At 35.3% G+C, this 20,616-nt stretch overlaps 1 protein-coding gene across 4 annotated transcripts; it reads right to left on the bottom strand.

Moving 5' to 3' along the window:
- Positions 1-575: 575 nt before the first annotated feature.
- Positions 576-16,800, bottom strand: anxa13 (annexin A13). Of its 4 annotated transcripts, none has more exons than XM_079601114.1 (11): positions 16,648-16,800; positions 15,133-15,208; positions 14,878-14,972; positions 14,622-14,789; positions 14,431-14,464; positions 12,269-12,348; positions 11,982-12,050; positions 10,701-10,802; positions 9,806-9,881; positions 8,374-8,486; positions 576-1,899 (listed from the first exon to the last, which is right to left on the bottom strand). In XM_079601114.1, the coding sequence occupies exons 1-11, from the start codon at positions 16,660-16,662 to the stop codon at positions 1,780-1,782; spliced, it is 948 nt and encodes a 315-aa protein (XP_079457240.1). In that variant the 5' UTR covers positions 16,663-16,800; the 3' UTR covers positions 576-1,779. The 4 variants fall into 4 exon arrangements, 2 of the variants coding, with proteins under 2 accessions (XP_079457240.1, XP_079457239.1); XM_079601113.1 differs by having other exon boundaries at positions 14,622-14,792; positions 16,648-16,756; XR_013796266.1 differs by having other exon boundaries at positions 729-3,247; positions 7,616-8,486; positions 14,622-14,792; positions 16,648-16,756.
- Positions 16,801-20,616: the final 3,816 nt, after the last annotated feature.

Genomic DNA, 20,616 nt, shown 5'->3' with positions numbered 1-20,616 from the left:
AGGAGCAAAGCTGAGGAAGAAACTTTGCTAACTAACTAAACTAAACTATCAAATGTGATTTAAACTTTTCATTGAAGGATAATTTATATATATATATACATATAGGACTGGGAGTGACTATGCTATTGATAATGTTGTTCATTTCTTTGTGTTAAATAAATTGTCTTTTTTTTTTTCACAAAAACAAATTTCTGAAGACTTTGCCTAGATTTGATGTCTTTATTGCTGATATTTCCCTTATTGTAAAATCTCTTAAACTCATTGATAACAGTAAGAACAACAAGTTTTCAAGATTTTCCCGAATTTTAGAAAAGAACCGTCCTCTCCACTTTTTGGAAAAATGCACATGCGCAACACTCTACCTGCTCCCGAGAGGGAACGCCTATTAAACGTGTGCACGAGCCTAGGCTAGTTCTCCTCGTGCACGCTCTGTTTACAAGTTGCTGTCGGCATGGCTCATACAAGCCTACTTTCAAAAAGATTTTCACTTTGTCCACTATGTCACACATTGGAATTATAGTTGAGGAGTCAGTTATTTGTCTGTATTTTTTTAAAAATTGTTTTATTATTTTTATTTTAATGTATTCAACGCAGTGCTGTTTCTTCTTTATACAAATAATTATAATAATAGCAAGGAAGTTTAAAAAAATACTCATAAATAAAGAAAAAAATATAGATTAATAATGATAGTTCTCCAGTAACTTTGCAAGATACTCCGGTGTACTTTTAACAGCTTTTTTATTCAGTTATTTTATAGAATGAAATACAATTGTGTTAATACAGAAGAAAGTCCAAGATCCATCTCATGTGGTTTATTCAAACTTAGTTTAATTTAATAGTCATGTCTCAAATATTAAGATCTAAATTTACTGAATGACACATGGGCCTATATAGTGAATGTTAATATTAATCTGATAAAAAAACTAAAACTAAAAAAAAAAAAACTGGAAGGGGGGGGGGGGGATAGCACAACTCTGCCTTTATTCTTGTGTTAAAGATATATTAAAATATAATGTAAGTTATATTAAAATATTCCATCTAAATAATATAAATACTTTAGTCTCATGTTAGTTACATTACTGATCAGGTGAATAAAACAGTCACTTCAATAATGCAGATATTTTACCACAGGTTGACATATTAGCTGCATAGAAGTCTCATACATTATTATGCTGACCAAAAACGTTACATTGTAATTGCAGAGTGTCATACACACATTCAGAATTCACATTGTCATGCACATTTTGAAACGGTCAGTAAAACGGTGAGGTTTTTGTATGGCAAAATACTGGCAGAAAAATTATCTGACGACTGCTATTTGACAGTAAATAAAATTGCTGGTCTTGCATCATTTATGTTCTTCTCAACTCATAATTATCATAATGTAGGCTAACAAAGTTATCTTGTAATCCTTGAAACCACAAGACTCCACTTAAACAAATCCAACTGGCCAATTTAGTTTCAAGAACATGTAATGTCACAGAAACTGGACACAAATTCATGTCTCCGTTTATGAGGACAGCTGTTCATGAGACTTTGGAGTGGTGTTATGTATATTCATAATTTATAGAGGGATATATATTTGCACAGTGTAGTAAAATATTAATATTAAAGATATTGTATTTGAATACAATAGTTTTGTCGCTTTAAACTTAGCATTATAAAAATGTGTTTGTAGACTATAAGACAGAAAACAAGTCATGTTATTTTGCCTTGATTGGGACTATAATGAAAGCTTCCTTGGTCCATGTTGCGCACCGGGGTCTGAATGTGCGTCTCTCAGTGAAGGATGGCCATCAGGAGACGCTTGAAATCTCCACCGCACTCCGAGCTGATGGCTTCTTTCAGAGACACATCATATTTCTCCAGGTACATGTCTTTAATGGTCTCCAGATCAATCTACTCAAGCAGAAGAGTGTCCATTACAGGTTGTTCAGTAAAACGGTCTAATAATCTAATCTCTGTGTAATTACAGTACAATGTACTTCATGCTAAATATCAATGTCTATGATCAGAATAGCATATTGTACTAATTATAGCGTTTGCTATATACTGTGTACGGTATGCATACAGTATGCATGCATGAAATATCTGGAATACAATACCATTTAAAAGTTTGTTTTCTGTGAAAGAAATTATTACTTTTATTCAGCAAAGATGCATTAAATTGATCTAAAGTGGCAGTAAAGACGATGGGCCCTATCATACAAACACACACATTACTCATTAAGAGAATAGGGACAACCCTTAAGGACCATGCGCCGGGCGGACCGACCAGTTTTCCCATCGTTAAACTAGCAAAAGTGGATTCAGACACGTCCTAAGTGCACTTAGTTGCGCCGTGTGCTTAGATCGTTAAAATAGGGCCCATAATGTTCCACAGCAAAGCAGAATATTAAAATGATTTCTGAAGGATCAGAAGACTGGAGTAATGATGCTGAAAATTCATCACAGGAATACATTCAAAATTTAAACAGATTAAAATAGAAAAAGGTTATTTTAAATTAAAATAATATTTCACAAAATATATTTTTTTCTGTCTTTTTGATCAAATAAATGCAGCCTTTGCTGAACATATGACACTTTTTTATATAATTCATGACTGTTAATATTCCAAAGTTAGGAATCAAATGAAAATACGTACCACTGTTTGAAATATTTACTATTTTCTAAAAAATTCAGCTTTTAATAAACACACAAAATGACTACCGTAGTAATACTGATAGAAGGCCTGTTCTAAAAATCATTCTAAATATAACAGAATAGCAGAGTCCAAACCACAACTTCAACGATAATGGCACAGAAACAATATAATTGAAATCACTTTCAGAATGATTTGTTTCCCGCAGCTGATGAATGATAAAAACAATGACAGCCAATCAGAATTCATCCTGCCTTGAGCATTTGAAGTGACAGATGACAAAACTGCAGCATGTGCTTAGAATAAACATAAAAATATTGTGCGTTGTTGTGGACTCGTCGCTAATGCAGTTATATAGATATCTTTCTTGGTGTGAATGGGCCTTAAAGGGGTCATGACATGAGAAACCAAATTTGCCTTGATCTTTTGGTATATAAGAGGTCTTTGTACCATTAAAACGTCCTGCAAGTTTCATAGCTTAAGACGTCCTACCCATTATAAACGAATCATTTATTTAATCAAGCTCGAAATACAGCTCGTTCTGGATCCATGGTAAGAAGTGACGTCACGGTACGAACTGACGTACCAGCGTTTGCATATGACCGCCTCCATATGGCAAGCCGTTTTAGCTTTTATTCATTTCCAGGATATGAATTCTTGATATCAACAATTACATTTTTGATATCAACAATTAAATTTTTTGATATCAAAAATGTAATTGTTGATATCAACAATTTAATTCTTGATATCAACAATTGAATTCTTGATATCAACAATTGCAATTGTTGATATCAAAAATGTAATTGTTCATATCAACAATTGAATTGTTGATATCTGTAATTGTATTTTCACTAGTGAAATGTCACAATAGGCTGCCATATGGCAAGCCGTTTTAGCTTAAATTGTACCCAGCATTACTCGTCGTAATTGCATTTTTACTAGTAAGAATTCAATTGTAGAGCTCTCAAATTCAATTCTTACTAGTAGCAATTACAATCAGAGAGCTCTCTAATTCAATTCTTACTAGTAAAAATTACAATTAGAGAGCTCTACAATTCAATTCCTACTAATAATAATGTAATTGCAGAGCTCTGTAATTGAATTATAGAGCTCTGCAATTGCATACTTACTAGTAAGAATTCAATTAGAGAGCTCTACAATTCAATTCTTACTAGTAGCAATTACAATTAGAGAGCTCTCTAATTCAATTATTACTAGTAAAAATTACAATTCAGAGCTCTACAATTCAATTATTACTGGTAATAATTGCATTAGAGAGCTCTTTAATTAAATTACAGAGCTCTGCAATTGCATTATTACTAGTAAGAATTTAATTAGAGAGCTCTCTAAATCAGTTTTTACTAGTAATAACTGCATTAGAGAGCTCTCTAATTGAATTGTTACTAGTAATAATGCAATTGCAGAGCTCTGTAATTTAATTAGATTGTAATTATTACTAGTAAAAACTGAATTAGAGAGCTCTACAATTCAATTCTTACTAGTAACAATTACAATTGGAGAGCTCTTTAATGCAATTATTACTAGTAAAAACTTGTATTCATTAGATGCAAAACAGATTGCACCCATTTCATACTTTTCAAAATAAAAGCCCTGTTAGGCGTGGTTAGATATAACAAATTGCATTCATATTAGGCTACTGTTATGACGACGACTGAGGGATAGGAGCCAACATCTTCAACCATGTTTTTAATTGAAAAACATATATTTCTGGTATAACCTGTGTTCTTTCCATAGACCGTATAAAGGTTCTTTTAATGACTTAACTTCCTTCCATTTTGTTCTCTTGGATGTGTCATTGCTTGTGTTGCACGAGTGCCCACTACTGGCTGATACCTTGGAATGGGTTGGAAATGTAATGGCCTCAGCACTTAATCAATTGGAATTCGCTATGGAGATTTGTTATTTCGTTTTTTTCATTGTATTTGTTTTACGCACCATTCGATAGGCCTGTATAAATGGTTGAGCTGTTGGATAAAATAATAATAATAATAATAATAATTACACAAATGAAAACGTGTACACAATGAAATAACTGTTTAAAAAAGTTATCTTAGTAGTTTTTTTTAATGCTTCAACTTTACAAACATGGTAATCCCAGAATATAACAAATCATGTACAACCTTAGGTTGTTCATAATCCGTAACAAAATGATCCAAAGCTGGAGTTAAACGCAGTCATGCGCGGTCACTTTTGATGTTGTTTTTTTGTTTCAGGGCGCGCATTTATCCGGTGCCGCGCCCCTTTCATTAAACAGAGAACAAATGGAAGCGTTATCCGTGATTAATGCAGTCAGAAGAAAGATTTGATCTATTAAAAGAAATTTTATTCGTGGGAACTGCACGCTTTATGATTTAAGGGTGATCGACTCGTTGCTTAACAATGTACAGAGAATAAGCCATGATGATTTGGAGAAATACAGTGATCTCCTTGACAGCCTATTACGGACAGCCATCACCTCCTGACTGCTGCAACTCTTGTCGAACACGCGAAACTGCGCTTAAAACGCGATCAAATGCAGATAATGCAGCCTGCTGTGTTCCGTCGCCACCTTGTACTTCGTCCATTTTGATAATGTCTGTGCGCCAATTTTTCCCGCCTGCCTATTTATACCTGCCAGATGAATAAACATGAGGCACTATTATCATAATGAGATGGCACTGAATAGTGAGCTCTCTAATTCAACTGTTACTAGTAGGAATAGCTATTGTAGAGCTCTCTAACTGAATTGTTACTAGTAAGAATTTATTTCGAGAGCTCTCTAATTGTAATTATTACAATTTACAATTAGTAACAATTTAATTAAAGATCTCTGCAATTGAGTTGTTACTAGTAATAATTGAATTTAAAAGCTCTACAATTGAGTGGTTACTAGTAAGAATTTAATTGGAGAGCTCTCTAATTGTAATTCTTACTAGTAACAATTGAAATAGAGAGCTCTCTAATTGAATTAAAGACCTCTGCAATTGAGTTGTTTCTAGTAAGAATGCAATTGCAGAGCTCTTGAATTCAATTCTTACTAGTATCAATTACAATTAAAGAGCTCTACAATTCAATTATTACTAGTAAGAATGCAATTGTAGAGGTCTTCAATTAAATTAGAGAGCTCTCTAATTGAATTGTTACTAGTAAGAATGCAATTGCAGAGCTCTTTAATTCAATTCTTACTAGTAACAATTACAATTAAAGAGCTCTACAATTAAATTTTTACTAGTAACAATTACAATTAGAGAGCTCTCTAATTAAATTCTTACTAGTAAGAATGCAATTGCAGAGCTCTTTAATTCAATTACAGAGCTCTGCAATTATACATATCTTTAATTCGTTTTTTTACTAGTAAAAATTCAATTAGAGAGCTCTGTAATTGCATTCTTACTAGTAATAATTGAATTGTAGAGCTCTCTAATTGTAATTGTTACTAGTAATAATTGAATTGTAGAGCTCTTTAATTGTAATTGTTACTAGTAATAATTGAAATGTAGAGCTCTCTAATTGAATTGTTACTAGTAAGAATTGAATTGTAGAGCTCTGTAATTGGAATTCTTACTAGTAACAACTCAATTGTAGAGCTCCATAATTAAAAATGAATGGAAGTCAATGGAGACATATGACTCGTAAAAAATAATTTGTAGAGCTCTCTAATTGGAATTGTTACTAGTAATAATTGAATTAGAGAGCTCTCTAATTTTAATTGTTACTAGTAAGAATTTAATTGTAGAGCTCTCTAATTGTAATTTTTACTAGTAATAATTGAATTTGAGAGATCTCTAATTTTAATTGTTACTAGTAAGAATTGAATTGGAGAGCTCTACAATTGAATTCTTACTAGTAAAAATGCAATTACGACGAGTAATGCTGGGTACAATTTAAGCTAAAACGGCTTGCCATAGATATCTCTAATTAAGTTTTGCCTAGTCAAAACTCCAGTTCAAGATATCTACAACTGTAATTTGACTAGTAATAAATTATTTAAAGATATCTACATATGTATTTTTGGATATCTTAAAAAACGATGAATTAAAGATATCTCCAATTTGATTATGACTAGACAAAACCCAGTTAGAGATATCTTGAACTGGAGTTTTGACTAGGCAAAACTTAATTAGAGATATCTCTAATTTAATTGCCACTAGTGCAATTATAATTTGAGATATCTCTAACTGGGTTTTGTCTAGTCATAATCAAATTGGAGATATCTTTAATTAGAATTTCCACTAGTCAAAACTCATTTGTAGATATCTGAAAATATTTTCCAATTGAAGTCAATGGAAGAATATGACTAGTCATAAAAGCATTGTAGATATCTGTAATGTATATTACGACTAGTCAAATTAACATTGTAGATATCTTCAATGCATATTACGACTAGTCACAATCACATTGTAGATATCTTAATTGCAATTACGACGAGTCAAAATTGCAGAAGAGATATCTGGAACTGGAATTATGACTAGTCAAAACTGATTTATGACTAGTACGGGAAGGAGTATTTAATGCTAAAACGGCTTGCCATACAACTAGTGACAACTGAATTCTTGATATCAAAAATAAAGGTTTTTACTAGTAAGAATTGTATTTCTGATATGTGAAATTGGAATTTCTACTAGTAAGAAATCAATTCTTGATATCAACAATTGATTTTGAATGGCAGCCTATGGTGACATTTCACTAGTGAAAATACAATTACAGATATCAAGAATTAAATTCTTGATATCAAAAATTAAATTCTTGATATCTAGAATTAACATTTTAACTAGTAAAAATGTAATTGTTGATATCAAGAATTAGCATTGTTACTAGTGGAAATGTAATTCCTGATATCAAAAATGGCCATTGTTACTAGTATAAATCTAATTCCTGATATCAATAACTATAATTTTAACTAGTGAAATGTAATTGTTGATATCAAGAATTCATATCCTGGAAATGAATAAAAGCTAAAACGGCTTGCCATACCTCCATGCACAAGACAACTACGCTTTAAGCGCAAGGCAACTACGCTCATTTCGTATCGTTGTTGCGCCCGCGCGCTGCGCGCCTCACAAGTGTTCAGTCGACGGACAGCGAGTGGGTCTGTGTACAGGGAAATTACGATGCCGCAGATGTGCTGTTCCTGGCTGTGGACAAACAACATCTGTGTATACGCTGCGAAAGATCCAGTCGTCAGGGAAAAATGGATGCACTTTATTTTTTGCGGACGTCCCAGTCACGGCAGTGTTAGTTTAAGCGTTTGTTCTATACATTTGAAGGATGACTGTTTTGAGAACAAATCCCAAAATGATGCTGGCTTTGCCAGAAAACTGTTGCTCAAAGATAAGTCCGTGCCGACTATTCTGGGCTCAACAACGACGACGCAAACTGTAAGTAATGTGTTTAAAACTTTAAACAACTTTTTAAATACGCCGAATCCGCAATGTTCTGGCTGGGGGCGTTAATAATTGATGCATAGGCACTGACGTTAGCCAATCATAACAGTGGGCGTTAACACTGAACTCTTAAAGGGGAAACACCCCCAAAACAGACTGTTTGAATCAGAGGATGAGAAACAGGGTGGGAAAAGGTCATAAATCACTACATTTTAAAAGTTTTTTGTAAAAAAAACTATAGTAATACTATAATTGCACCTAAGGGAACATAATAATAAAATAAAAAAACCCATGTCATGACCCCTTTAACACTACTCAAAGCATACAAAATGAGGAATGGTATTATACCTCTGAGCGACACACAATGATGCGGATGAGAGTGTCTTCATCAGTCCCGGCACCTTTCATAGCGGCGTTCAGCCTCCGGGCAAAGAATAGCTGGGGGTTCTTAGCAACCCTCACTATGGGTTAGATAGAAAGTGTTAAACAAGTGAAGAATTGCTACACAAATAATCAAAGCTGGAAACTCTAATATTGTAGTATTTTAACACAGCAGTTTGGCTTTGTTCACATATCTCGTGTGTTTGCACTTCGAAGTTGCGAAGTTAATTTTCGTTCTTCATGTAGGGGTAAAAATAAGCTGATTTACTTTGCAGTGGTATATAATGTAACCGAACATCCTGACGCCGCACACACTGCTAAGACTGACGCGAATATGTAAATATGTGCTGCACGCTTTCCTATCGATAACAAAATAAACAACAAAAATGACGGCGGTGAGAAAAGCATCTGATCACAGCGATGTAGATGTTTGCACCAGCTCTGCAATTTAGCACTCCAATAAAGTCACGTCACATTTATTTATATAGCATGTTATACAATAGATTGTTCAAAAGCAAGCAGCTTTACAGTATTAAACATGAAAACACACTTTCAGAGTCTCTTTCAATAAGAACTACAACTTCCATTTTCTACTATAAAGCGGCTCTCCAGTGTGTTCATCAGACCTCGACAGATTGTACAGAAGAAATGTACCGGAGAGGATTTCCACCTCAAAGAAGGCGGAGTCTCAAAGCCACACCCACCTATTACATCATCGCCACGGACCAATGGTAGTTTGAAGGTATTTACCAACCAGAGCAAACTTTTCTAGAAAATTTGCTCTGACAAACTGTTTCAAACTCCCGAAACAAACTTCGTTTTGGCCTGATTTTTTTTCTAAATGGCATCATACCAGTTCGTTCTTCCATTTTGCTTTTTAAAATATATCAGGGCCTTTAAAGTCAGCATGAAACACAAGTTACAATATATCTGAGTGAAACAGCTACTCGAATAAAAAATTTTTCTTGATTTTGTCAATTAGGAATAAATTGGATTGTTGTAGTTTGCTATTGTTGTGAGTGACAGGTTGTCCCGCCCCCGAAAATCACGTCATCAAGAAGATAAGAGATGTTGTTGCAAGAGGGAGAGGGAGTTATTTTACAAGGGCACTTGAAAATAATGATGTGCACTGATAAATCATTTATAATAAATACTGCAACATTCCTTAAAGAAAAAAACAATAACTGACAATTTTGATTTCGTGATGACTTTAAGTCTCAGTCAATTGGGTGAATTTAGACACACTAGAAGCTGTAGACACTACTGGACATTGGACAACTTTTTCAAAGATTTCCATTTCAAAATCAGATGTCATGTGATTTCTTTGCTGTTCATTCATACTACAAAAACCTAAATGGTTGCTGCCTGTTTGAACAAGGCCAGTGTTTACAATACAAACCAAGTGTGATGTAGCAGTCCTTCAGAGTTCCAGAGGTTTCCTTATCAATTGCATCCAAAATCTCAGTTCCAGAGATCTGTTGGAGAACATGAAATACAATCTAAAAGTAATCCAGAGCTATTACAAGAAAACTTATTGTACTAAATTACTACTTTAAAGGGATAGTTTCCCCTTAAATGAAAATTAAGTCATAATTTACTCACCCTGGTGTTGTTCTAACGCTGTATGCCCTTCTTTCTTTTTCATAACACAATTTAAAAAAAATTCCTGCTCATGCTCGTCCATATAATGGCAGTGAATAGCGCCAGAATCAAGATTTTAAAAAGATGCAAAAGTATCACAGCATGATCCCATGCGACACATGTCGTGTATTCCAAGTGTACTAGAAATCCCAAAAAAGTATCCGTATACTTTCTTCACTTAGTTGAATATCTCCAGACCTAAACTCTGGTTGTCAGATGACAGTCAGAATGAAGGTTGACAGATGTGAATGTGAATATATTCACATCAGAGAAGAAAGTACATGGATTATATGTTATGGCGTGATTTTATTCATCTGGATTTAGAGTCTGAAATAGAGTCTGAAGAGGGCTCACGGCCCGCAGCACAGAAGACCAACAGCCAAGGTCAGGATTTTCCTTAAATAATACATTACATTTTGGTTTGTTTTTTTACTAAACCCTATTATATTCCCCCAGCCAGAACACTTGGAATATACTACATGTGTTGCATGGGATCATTCTATAATACTTTTGCATCTGATACTCATGTGGTCCAAAAAAAGAAAGAAGGGCAAACTGCATTAGAAAAACACCAGGGTGGGTAAACAATGATATAATTTTCACTTTAGGGTGAACTATCCCTTTAAAGCTCACAGAACAGAATAAAAACTCACGGCTTCATAGGCTTTGAATGTGGCCTGCAGTTGTAAGTAGTTCCTGGTGGCCAGAATGAAGCTGAAAGTTGACTCGTCTGTGCCAAAGCCGCCCTCTCCAGCCTTACAGATCATTAAAACATATATTAATAAACTGGAATAAGACTGGACATGGGACTAAATATTAATATCATTATGTTGTCATAAAATATCCCAGGGTGATCTCATTCATATTAACATGTATTTGTATATTGTTGTAGAACACATACATATTTGTACCGGTATGTTTAGATAGACCAGGCGTTCCCAAATTGGAGGAAACTGCACTAAATCATAATAAAATACAAATATATATATTATATATATAAATATATATATAAACAAAAATATATAAAATACAAAAATATATATTCAAACAAATACAATATTTATAAAATATATAAAATACAATATATATATATATATATATATATATATATATATATATATATATATATATATATATATATATATATCCAGTATATATATATATATATATATATATATTGTATTTTATATATTTTATAAATATTGTATTTGTTTGAATGTCATATGACCATTAACTGACATTAGAGAACTGTGAACATATAAATATATTAAGTGACTGAAATATTAACTGAAAATCAATATTTTAGGTCTAATGGGTTTGGGGTGTCAACATTTTTTGGAAATCCCTGAGATAAACAATGAAGCAAAATATCAAATTATTAACTGCATCTAAACCATGATAATCCTTTTAGACACAGATAACAGCATTAACCGAATGTGTTAAATTAAATACATTAATATAATATTAATAAATAAATATTATACACTACTGTTCAATACTTTTATTCAGCAAGGATGCATTAAATTGATCAAAACTGGCAGCAAAGACATTTATAATGTTACAAAAAAATCCTTTTTTAAATAAATGCTGCTCTTTTGAACTTTCTATTCATCAAAGAATCCTGAAAAAATAATATTTCCACAAAAATATTAGGCAGCAGAACTCTTAATTTTTAATGGATTTATGGATCAGTAAATCAGCATTTAATGATCCATAAATCCATTAAAAATCACCCTACAAATGCAATATTATATATATATAAACCTCAAATGATTTGAAACCCTTATAAAGGGGTCTCTAAAGTTATACATTACATAAGTAAATAAAATGTTTAGATGCTGTCCACACATTTTATATTGTGTTTCCAGACGTGTGTAGAACCAGGCTTCACGTATGAATATCTATAAAGTGGGATCGTGTTGAATGTCCCCTACTTCAAACAGTGAGACGGCGTCTTGCTCTGCCAGTGCTTCGTCCACCTCGTAGCTCTCGTCTCGGTTACCCTACAAGAGAGAAAGCATTGACCGAGAGAGTGAAATCCAATCTGAGTCACGTCATTGAATCCTGCCTCCACTTATCTAATGAAAGGGGATCTGAACCACTGCCGAGCTCCAGCGCTCTATAGGGACACGAGGAAAGGGGAGGGGTACTAAACACAGACTCGTGTAGTCATTTTGTAAGATGTAAGCAACCATTTTGATTCAGAATGAAGAGGATTTACCTGGAGAAGAAATGTTAGTAGTCGCCTAACATCCCCACTGGTGTCTCCTTCAATGTCTGCCTCCAAATCCCTGTCATGCACTGTAGACAACAACACACAGTTGGGTTTCATTTGTTAAAACAATAGAACAACTGTTCAAGATTAGGGAAAATATTTTTCCCACCTCAAGTCTCAACAAGTCTGTTGGATTTTTTCACCCGTTGTATTGTCTTTTGATTCTTTAATAAATTATTTGAAGCATCAAGAATCTAAAATCTGGTCACAAATCCTGGTAGAAATTTTGTAATGTCAGAAATATGAAGACAAAACTGTAATTATGGGACAATTCATACCAGGTTTACATTCACAGGCTCAAGAACTATATAAAAAAAAAATAATAAGCTAATTAATTTTTTAACATAGGTAGATTATAATTAGCAATTCAATTATGGTAAATTTGATGCAATGACGTTCCAATTTCAGACTAGTGGAAGTTGTGGGTTAAAATAATAAATTATAAGCAATATGGTGCTTTTATAGGCTAAATAAAAATATGATGTGACACTATGTTTGCCGTCGAGGTTGAGGACGCTAATATTAGTAGTACCTCAAGTGGTTAAAATAATGTGACAAAAACACACGCTCATCCGACCCAAATGTTTAATGTCATGATTGTTACCATCTACTAGCATTAGTTTATATTCAGCCGGTCACTTATGCTTTCATTAGCCAGCGAAGTTGCATATTTAAAGCTATTGGATGTAAGAAATAAAATTGATATGTTCTTGCAACTGACAGAAACATAAAAACAAACCAGAAACGCATTCGATTTCAGTTCTTTATCATCACTGCAATACATATTTTGACATTTTGATTAGATAATCATAAAGTGTTCTAAAATAGAACCAAATAAATTGTGAGATTATATATATACATTTATGTAGCTAATTGCAATGCTCTCTGGCCTTTGTGTAGATATTTAAGGATGGTCATCTTTAAGCATGACTGTTTGGATACATATAATGGCAACACTTTACAATAACATTCCATTTTCAACATTAACTAAGGTTTAATAAATGCTGTAGAAGTATTGTTCATTGTTAAGTTTGTTCATTTCAACATTTAACTAGGGGTGTAGCGATACCCTCATGTCACGATTCGATACATATCACGATATTGAACCTATGATACGATATTATTGCGATACTCCAAGACATATGGTAAAATGTTGATGAAAAATGTACAGTTGATTAAAATGCTAAATTTGGTGTTACATTGTGGGTGTACATGAATAGGATTGGACTTGGTGCTGGTAACACAATGCACAGGACAACGGTGACACCAGATAATATTTAAAAATATTCATGATTCTGAAGCTGGAAATGCAGATTTATTTTAGACGAACATGCTTGTACTGTCAGTGACTAGATATATTTCAAATAATTTACCACTTTTTACTGGTAACATAAGACATTTGGCATTATTTGGCCAACTATCCATGATACATATTATTGATGCATTTTTGTATTGCGATATTTTGTGACATGATATATAGTTACACCCCTAACATTTACTAATAAAAAAAAATATTAAATTTTTATTTTATCTGTTAGCCTGCACTATTAACTAACATGAATGATCAAGGTACAATTGTATTGCTCAAATATGAATACATGCTGTAAAATGTATATTGCATAATGCATATGGTCCATGTAAGCTAGCTAATACGTCCTTGTCAACAAACGGGACTTGCTAAGTGTAAACCTATGACATTTACATAGATGTGTTATAACTAAAGAAACAATCATTTGACCTGTAATATTTTAATGTTTAAATTATTTTCTGTAGAATTTTGTTCCGTAGAACTTTTTTAATAAAAGTTTTAATTTTAATATATTCATAATAATATATTTATTTAATTTAGCACAATTTAGGTTCATTACCCTTGTTTATTTTTGTAATAAAGTTCAGCACTGTTTTGCTTGGATTGGTTGGTTAATCAGTTATCGGCAAGTCCGGCTTAACTTAGTCATCGGTATCGGTAAAATCCACTCTCGGTCGATCTCTAATGAAAGTTAATATTCGGAAAAGCATAATAAATTATCATTTTTTTTTCACTTTAAATTTTCTCAACCACTCCTTTTTATGCCGTGTTGAAAGCATGTTGGTTGAGTCGTTCTTACCGTAAGTGTAGGTCTCTTGGTAAGTGGCAATATCCTGTTAGAAAACAAAAAGTAGGAAATGACTTAGGAATTTCCAAATCTATATTACTGTAAACATATATTAGTAATAGACAAACATTTTTCCCTGCTTTGATAACAGTGACAAACACAGGAACTCGCAGAGGCTTTCGATTCAAAACAAACTGACATACAGCGTTGGTAGCAGTGCACAGGATCTCCACCAGGACGTCCTCGTCGGTGCCAGCGCCCTTCATGGCCTTCCTGAGCTCTTTAACAGCAAACACTTGAGGAGGATCCAACATGGCGAGGATGGCATTCTCAAAGTTACCAGTCAGCTCACTCTTCAAAACATCCACCAACTCCTTCATAGAAACATTAACATTTGAATGCATTCTCTTTATTCTCAAAACTATTTCTTTGACATGAACGTGTTTTCAGGATACTCACATCATCATATTTCTCAAAGTATGCTTGTTTGATCTCCATTCTCTGAGCTGCACATCGATTGGCTAGGATGTTGATGATGGCTTTCTCATCAGTTCCTTGAAAATTTTATAGAAAATGTCATTCAAATGTATCCACCAGTTATGAAAATAGCCTGTAAATAGCAGACTAACTATAACTGCATGTTGAATTGTAATTGCATTCTATATAGACATACCGAATGCTGAATAAAATATAAGACTGGCATAAACATCTCACCTAAACCTTTGCAGGCTTTGCGGATGGCCTTTATATCGGCAACTACGTCGAAGTCTTCATAAGGAAAAATCGTTGGCTGTTGAATAAAACCAAAGATAATCATTTTTAATGTTCATTATGTTTCACAGTTAATTACAATATGTATTAGAAGGTCACTTAATTCATGTTTTAACATTGCATAGCATTTGCTTGCAATGACACTGGCAGTCATTATTATTGGATGATGAGGACATGTATATGTGCCACCAGTAATTCCATTAAATATTGATAAAACATTTAAATTTAATATAAGAAGTCAGACTGTTGCAACTACTCCTCTTACATTAAAAAATAAATAATGTGGAATAATGTGTTTAAAGCAAACCACTGTTATAATCACATATTTTAAAGATTGTATTATATATATACCATATATCCCAAAAAACTGGCATTATAAAATAAAAATATTATAAATGAACAATCTAACCATCAATCTAGAGATAAATTAGATGTTAATAAATAAATACTAAATCAGCACAAATGTATCAGAGAAATCAGTGCAGAGCTGAAAACAATGAAAAGTCCAATTTTCTTATTTTTTCTTTTGCAAACAACGATAAAACAATGTAAATACAGCAGAAAATGTGTATGTGTGTGTGTGTGTGTGAGTGTGTGTCTGTGTGTGTGCTGTTATGTTATGGGAACCAAATGTCCTCACAACACAAGGAGAGTAATACCAGTAAATTTTGACCCTATGGGAACATTTTATTTTGTTATTATAAAAAAAATCATACTAAATTAAGTGTTTTTAAAATGTCAAAATGCAAAAGGTTCTCTGTGATGGATAGGTTTAGGGTAGGGTTAGTGTGTAAGGGTATAAAATATATGGTTTGTACAGAATAAAAACCATTACGTCTATGGAGAGTCCCCACAAAGATAGTGAACCAGACGCGTGTGTGTGTGTGTGAGTGACTGAAGAGAGCTACTATTCCCCTCAGTCTCCCCCATGAACAAAAGGCCGGCTCAGGAATGCTCAGACAGAGGAAGCGCCCTGTCCAAACACTGCAACCCTAGACCGAGGCCCTGCAGTTCAGTCTCCTCCCAAAGCATTTCCTCTGACTCATTCATAACGGGATTCTGATACAGTCCTTCCCTTTACGATATCATACGACCTTATAATCTAAATCACAATAATACATATTCGGAAAGTGAGAAAATAGTTTTTCAACATTTAACAGTGAAAACAATCGCGGACAACAGTTATAATTACAGTTTACACGATAAGGGCTGTTACCCAAAAGCATCGCGTGGCATCGCAGCCCAGACCAGATATCTTAACTGTCTTTATTCTTTTGTCAGTGTATTCATTTTTCTTTCCTTCTCTTTAAAACAGATTTAAGTTAATCGATTATGCGACCAGTCCCGTACCAAACTCTGCGCAGGATGCTTCACTATTAACACACTCTCTCTCTCTATCTCTCTGTGGCGTGTGTAAGGTGTGCATTAGCAGGAACAAAAATGAAATGAAATACTCACTTGACAGTTTCCCATGGTGAGAGTTTTTGGTGTTTGATGATCAGATGATCTGACCGCTGTCCGAACTGAAGGCCACACACGCGAGAGTTTCGGTAAGTGACGTCAGCACGCAGGGAAATAACGGGATGGGTTTCAAACGTGCTCGTGAGAGGCAGCATAAACGGGTCTGGCATCTGCATTTTTGAAAACCATTACTATCATCTATACATTATTATACATGACCTCTGCATACATTACAATTATTATTTCTGACTCTAAGTATGCATTTAAATCTTTAAACATTTTTTTCTTTTCTTTTTTCAGGCAGTTATAGTTAAGAAAACATCTCATAGCAAGAATACGCGTGACCTAGACCTAAAACCACACATGTGACAAACAGATATTGTTTGGAGACACGAGAACGTATTTAAACTTGTATTTCTTTAGCACATATTCTATAGATAGAAAGACTGATTAAGGGCGCCCCTACTGAACAATACTACGAATTTCAGTAAGTTATTTCAGAGTGATCAAATGCTTTATTTGTTTGTTTGTTTAGACCAAATGTACAAATGAATGCTGTAAAGTGTAGAGCAGTATAATGTAGATCATCAACTTCACTGACAACAAGGAGAGGTTCAATTCTCTTGCATTGATTCTCCCAAACAGCTTGATAAAAACACTCAAAGTGATCTAAATAAGAGGATAATATTACATTTATGTTGCATGCATGCATGTGTTAAACTAATGCATTCAAGCAGTTTACATCACATTTGTTTTGCCTTATTATACCCTTTCTTTATTGTTGAATGAGTTTAATGCCAACAGTTATGATCATTATTTAATCACTAATTTATAGTGATTATTATTGTTGTTCTTTATTATTATTATTATTAGCAATTGTACCAGTTATTAAAAATACTAAAACAAGAGAGGGTGATTAGACAAACCTGCAATAATAATTAAGCTACATATTTCACTAATAATAAAATGATAGCCTAAGTCAGAAAACATCTGAACATTCACAAAACCGATTTTCAGAAGTATTACCATTGACTTGAACTCAAAAACACATTCGATTATTGTTGGGATGTGTTTCTTTTACTTTGGTGAACAGGAAATGTGTTCCCTTTCGATACTGTTTACTCGCATTGTATCAGTTTTAGCTAACACTTATGGAGGAAAAGTTCTCTTTTCTCCAAATCCTGAAGCCTGATTGGTTTACTTCTGTGCAACTGCACAGACAAATGTCATTTCAGTCCGCCAAAAAGGGCAGAGTTGACTTTATAAGTCATGCAGAAACACTGTCAGTCAAAATCGTTCTCCTTCGGCGTGAAGATCATATCGCTGCTCCAAAGAAGACTGAACTCTCTCGGCAGAACACGATGCTCTGCAAGCTGATTTAGCATCTCCCCTGCGGCCGTCCGGCGACTTAAATACAAGAGCAACTTTTAGAGCAAATTTCCAGCGACGTTGATGTCACGCCGTAAATGCGGCTAGTGGAGGGCTCACCCGCCCGCTCTGGATGCGCACTCTGAGTGTGCCTCTTTCCTGGGCCGCCCCATGCCAAGGTGGCGCCTCTGGACTTAAGCTGCTCACATTGTGTGGAGAGTGGGCGAACTCCAGTCATGACTCCGCCCCTCTACCACCTAAACAGAGTGACGAATGGCCTCGCATGGACTTTTGAGAGTCCTCACTAAAGCCTTCGAGGAACTTGGCTTGGAATGGTCAGCCCCAGAAGAGCCCGCTCGACAAATGGTTCCTGCAGCCGGGGCGCCGCCAGCGGGCCTCTTGCCGGCGTCCAGCCCAATTCAGGAGCTCACCAAGACGTGGCGCACCCCCTACTCTGTGTGCGTCCACTGGCCGCCTCTGCACTACACACAATAGCGGTACTCCAGGTTTACCAGTCCAAACGTCTGCACCATATGGACGAATCTGAACCTGACCTGGCTATATTCAAAGAGCCGCGCAGTGCAACGGATTTGGTCCTGCGTGCTATAAAAGCCCCCGCACAAGCCATCGGCCACGCTATGGCCAGCCCAGTGATGTTGGAGCGCCACTTGTGGCTCAATCTCACTGAGATTAAGGGTGCCGACAGGACGGCTCTTCTTGATTCCCCCGTCTCCCTCTCTGTTCGGCTCCACGGTAGCATTGCAGAATGCTACATCGAGGCCGAGATGTCATCGCAGGCTATGCATCACTTCTTGCCTAAAAGAGTCCGCTCTACCACTGCCTCCAGTCGCTCCAAGACGGCCTGCCGACTCAGCAGCGACCCAAGCCAGCCTCAGCACGCGTCAGCCCAAGCCGAAAGCGGAGCCGGAAGTCAAGCCACGTCTACGCCCGGCATCAAGGGCCTCGCCCCAAGCTAGAGCTGGACCCTGATGCCTCAGGACAGAGGAGAAAAGGGTTAAGTCCCGTCGTGGCCGGACACAGCCTGTAGTACTTCAACCATTTGCCACTTGACTATGGGCTTAGCAAGCCATCCCCGGATCGTCAAGCTGGATTTTGGGGATAATAGATCGAGGTTACTGCTGGGAAAAGTTACAGTTGAGAAATTTCCCATGGAACGCAGCGAGTCAGGCTTTTACAGTCGTTACTTCATCATCCCCAAGAAGGATGGCGACCTCAGGCCCATCCTCGATCTGACACGTCTGAATCGCGCTCTCGTGAGATGGCCCTTCAGAATGTTAACTTTCAAACAAATTGCTCAAATTCGCCCCGGGGTTGTTTTTTATCAGATCTGGAAGACGCTTACTTTCATATCCAGATAGCCCGCCATCACAGACTGTTCTTGAGGTTTGAGTTCGAGGGGGTGGCGTACCAATATACTGTCCATCTCTTTAGCTCTGCATTCTTTTACGAAGTGCGTAGAAGACAGACGGGAATCCGCATACTCAACTATCTCGACAATTAGCTGTTTATAGCCCAATCAGAACAGGAGCTATGCACCCACAGATCCAAGATCCTCAGCCATCTTGAGGACCTGGGCTTCAGGGTCAACTTTGGCAAGAGCTCGCTGCTCCCAAGCCAACTAATTTAATTCCTGGGAACAGTCTTTCACAAGAACGGCTTTCACAAGAACGCGCCTTGAAAATCAGGAGCATGGCAACCTCATTCAAAGTGGGGTTCTTTCACCCCCTCAAGAGGTTTCAGAAGAGGCCTAATGGCAAATTCAGAGAGTAACTTTACATGAATGTATATGCTCTATGTGCGGTTTATGATGTCACATTGCTGTTTCTAACAATGTTTTTTTATTTTTTTATTGTGATTTTTACATCCACATGTCCAATCAGCATCTATCTAATAAAATGTGTTAGCTTAATTTAATTATTTCTTCACTTTTATAGGATGCAGCCTACGGCTGTTCATATAAAAATCCTTCCTATTCTTCAATCTTTTTTTGCACAAACACCTTTTTCGTTGCATAAGGAACTGTGTTAATGATCTAAGATGTTGGCACGAGACGCTGCAAGATTTGGTAACTAAATAAGTTAAAAGTTACAAAATAAGTTAAAACCAACAAAATATCAAAGGAAAATGGTTATAATTTAATGTTGTGTGGACTTAAGCATTATGATGTTTATCAGACGTTGGGTTTTGGTTACCTTACCTCATGACTAAATGTTGGTTTTTGACATCAATAAGAAATGCACTGTAATGTTGTTCTTTTTCCACTAGATGTCAATACACTACAAAAGTAGTAGAATTTTTAGAAAAAACATCTGGAGCAGAATTGATGAGGTGTTCTGTAGTGCTATATTAAGTGGTATTCCAGATTGATTTATAAAAGGCATATTAATTTGCATATTAACTGTCGAGTTAATATAATCCCAAATCATACTCATTACCACAGTCCGTTATGCAACGAAAGAGATGTTTGTGTAAAAAAGGTTGAAGAATGGGAGGTCATTTCTATATGAACAGCAGTTTTTAAATAAATAATGAAATTGGGAATGTGAATATAGTGGATGTTGCATAGGCCTAGATTTC

The sequence above is a fragment of the Phoxinus phoxinus genome (assembly GCF_949152265.1).
Source record: "Phoxinus phoxinus genome assembly, chromosome: 24".
Lineage (NCBI taxonomy): Eukaryota > Metazoa > Chordata > Actinopteri > Cypriniformes > Leuciscidae > Phoxinus > Phoxinus phoxinus.
Note: the sequence above shows the minus strand (reverse complement) of the source record. Positions and strands in the feature narration are given on the sequence as shown.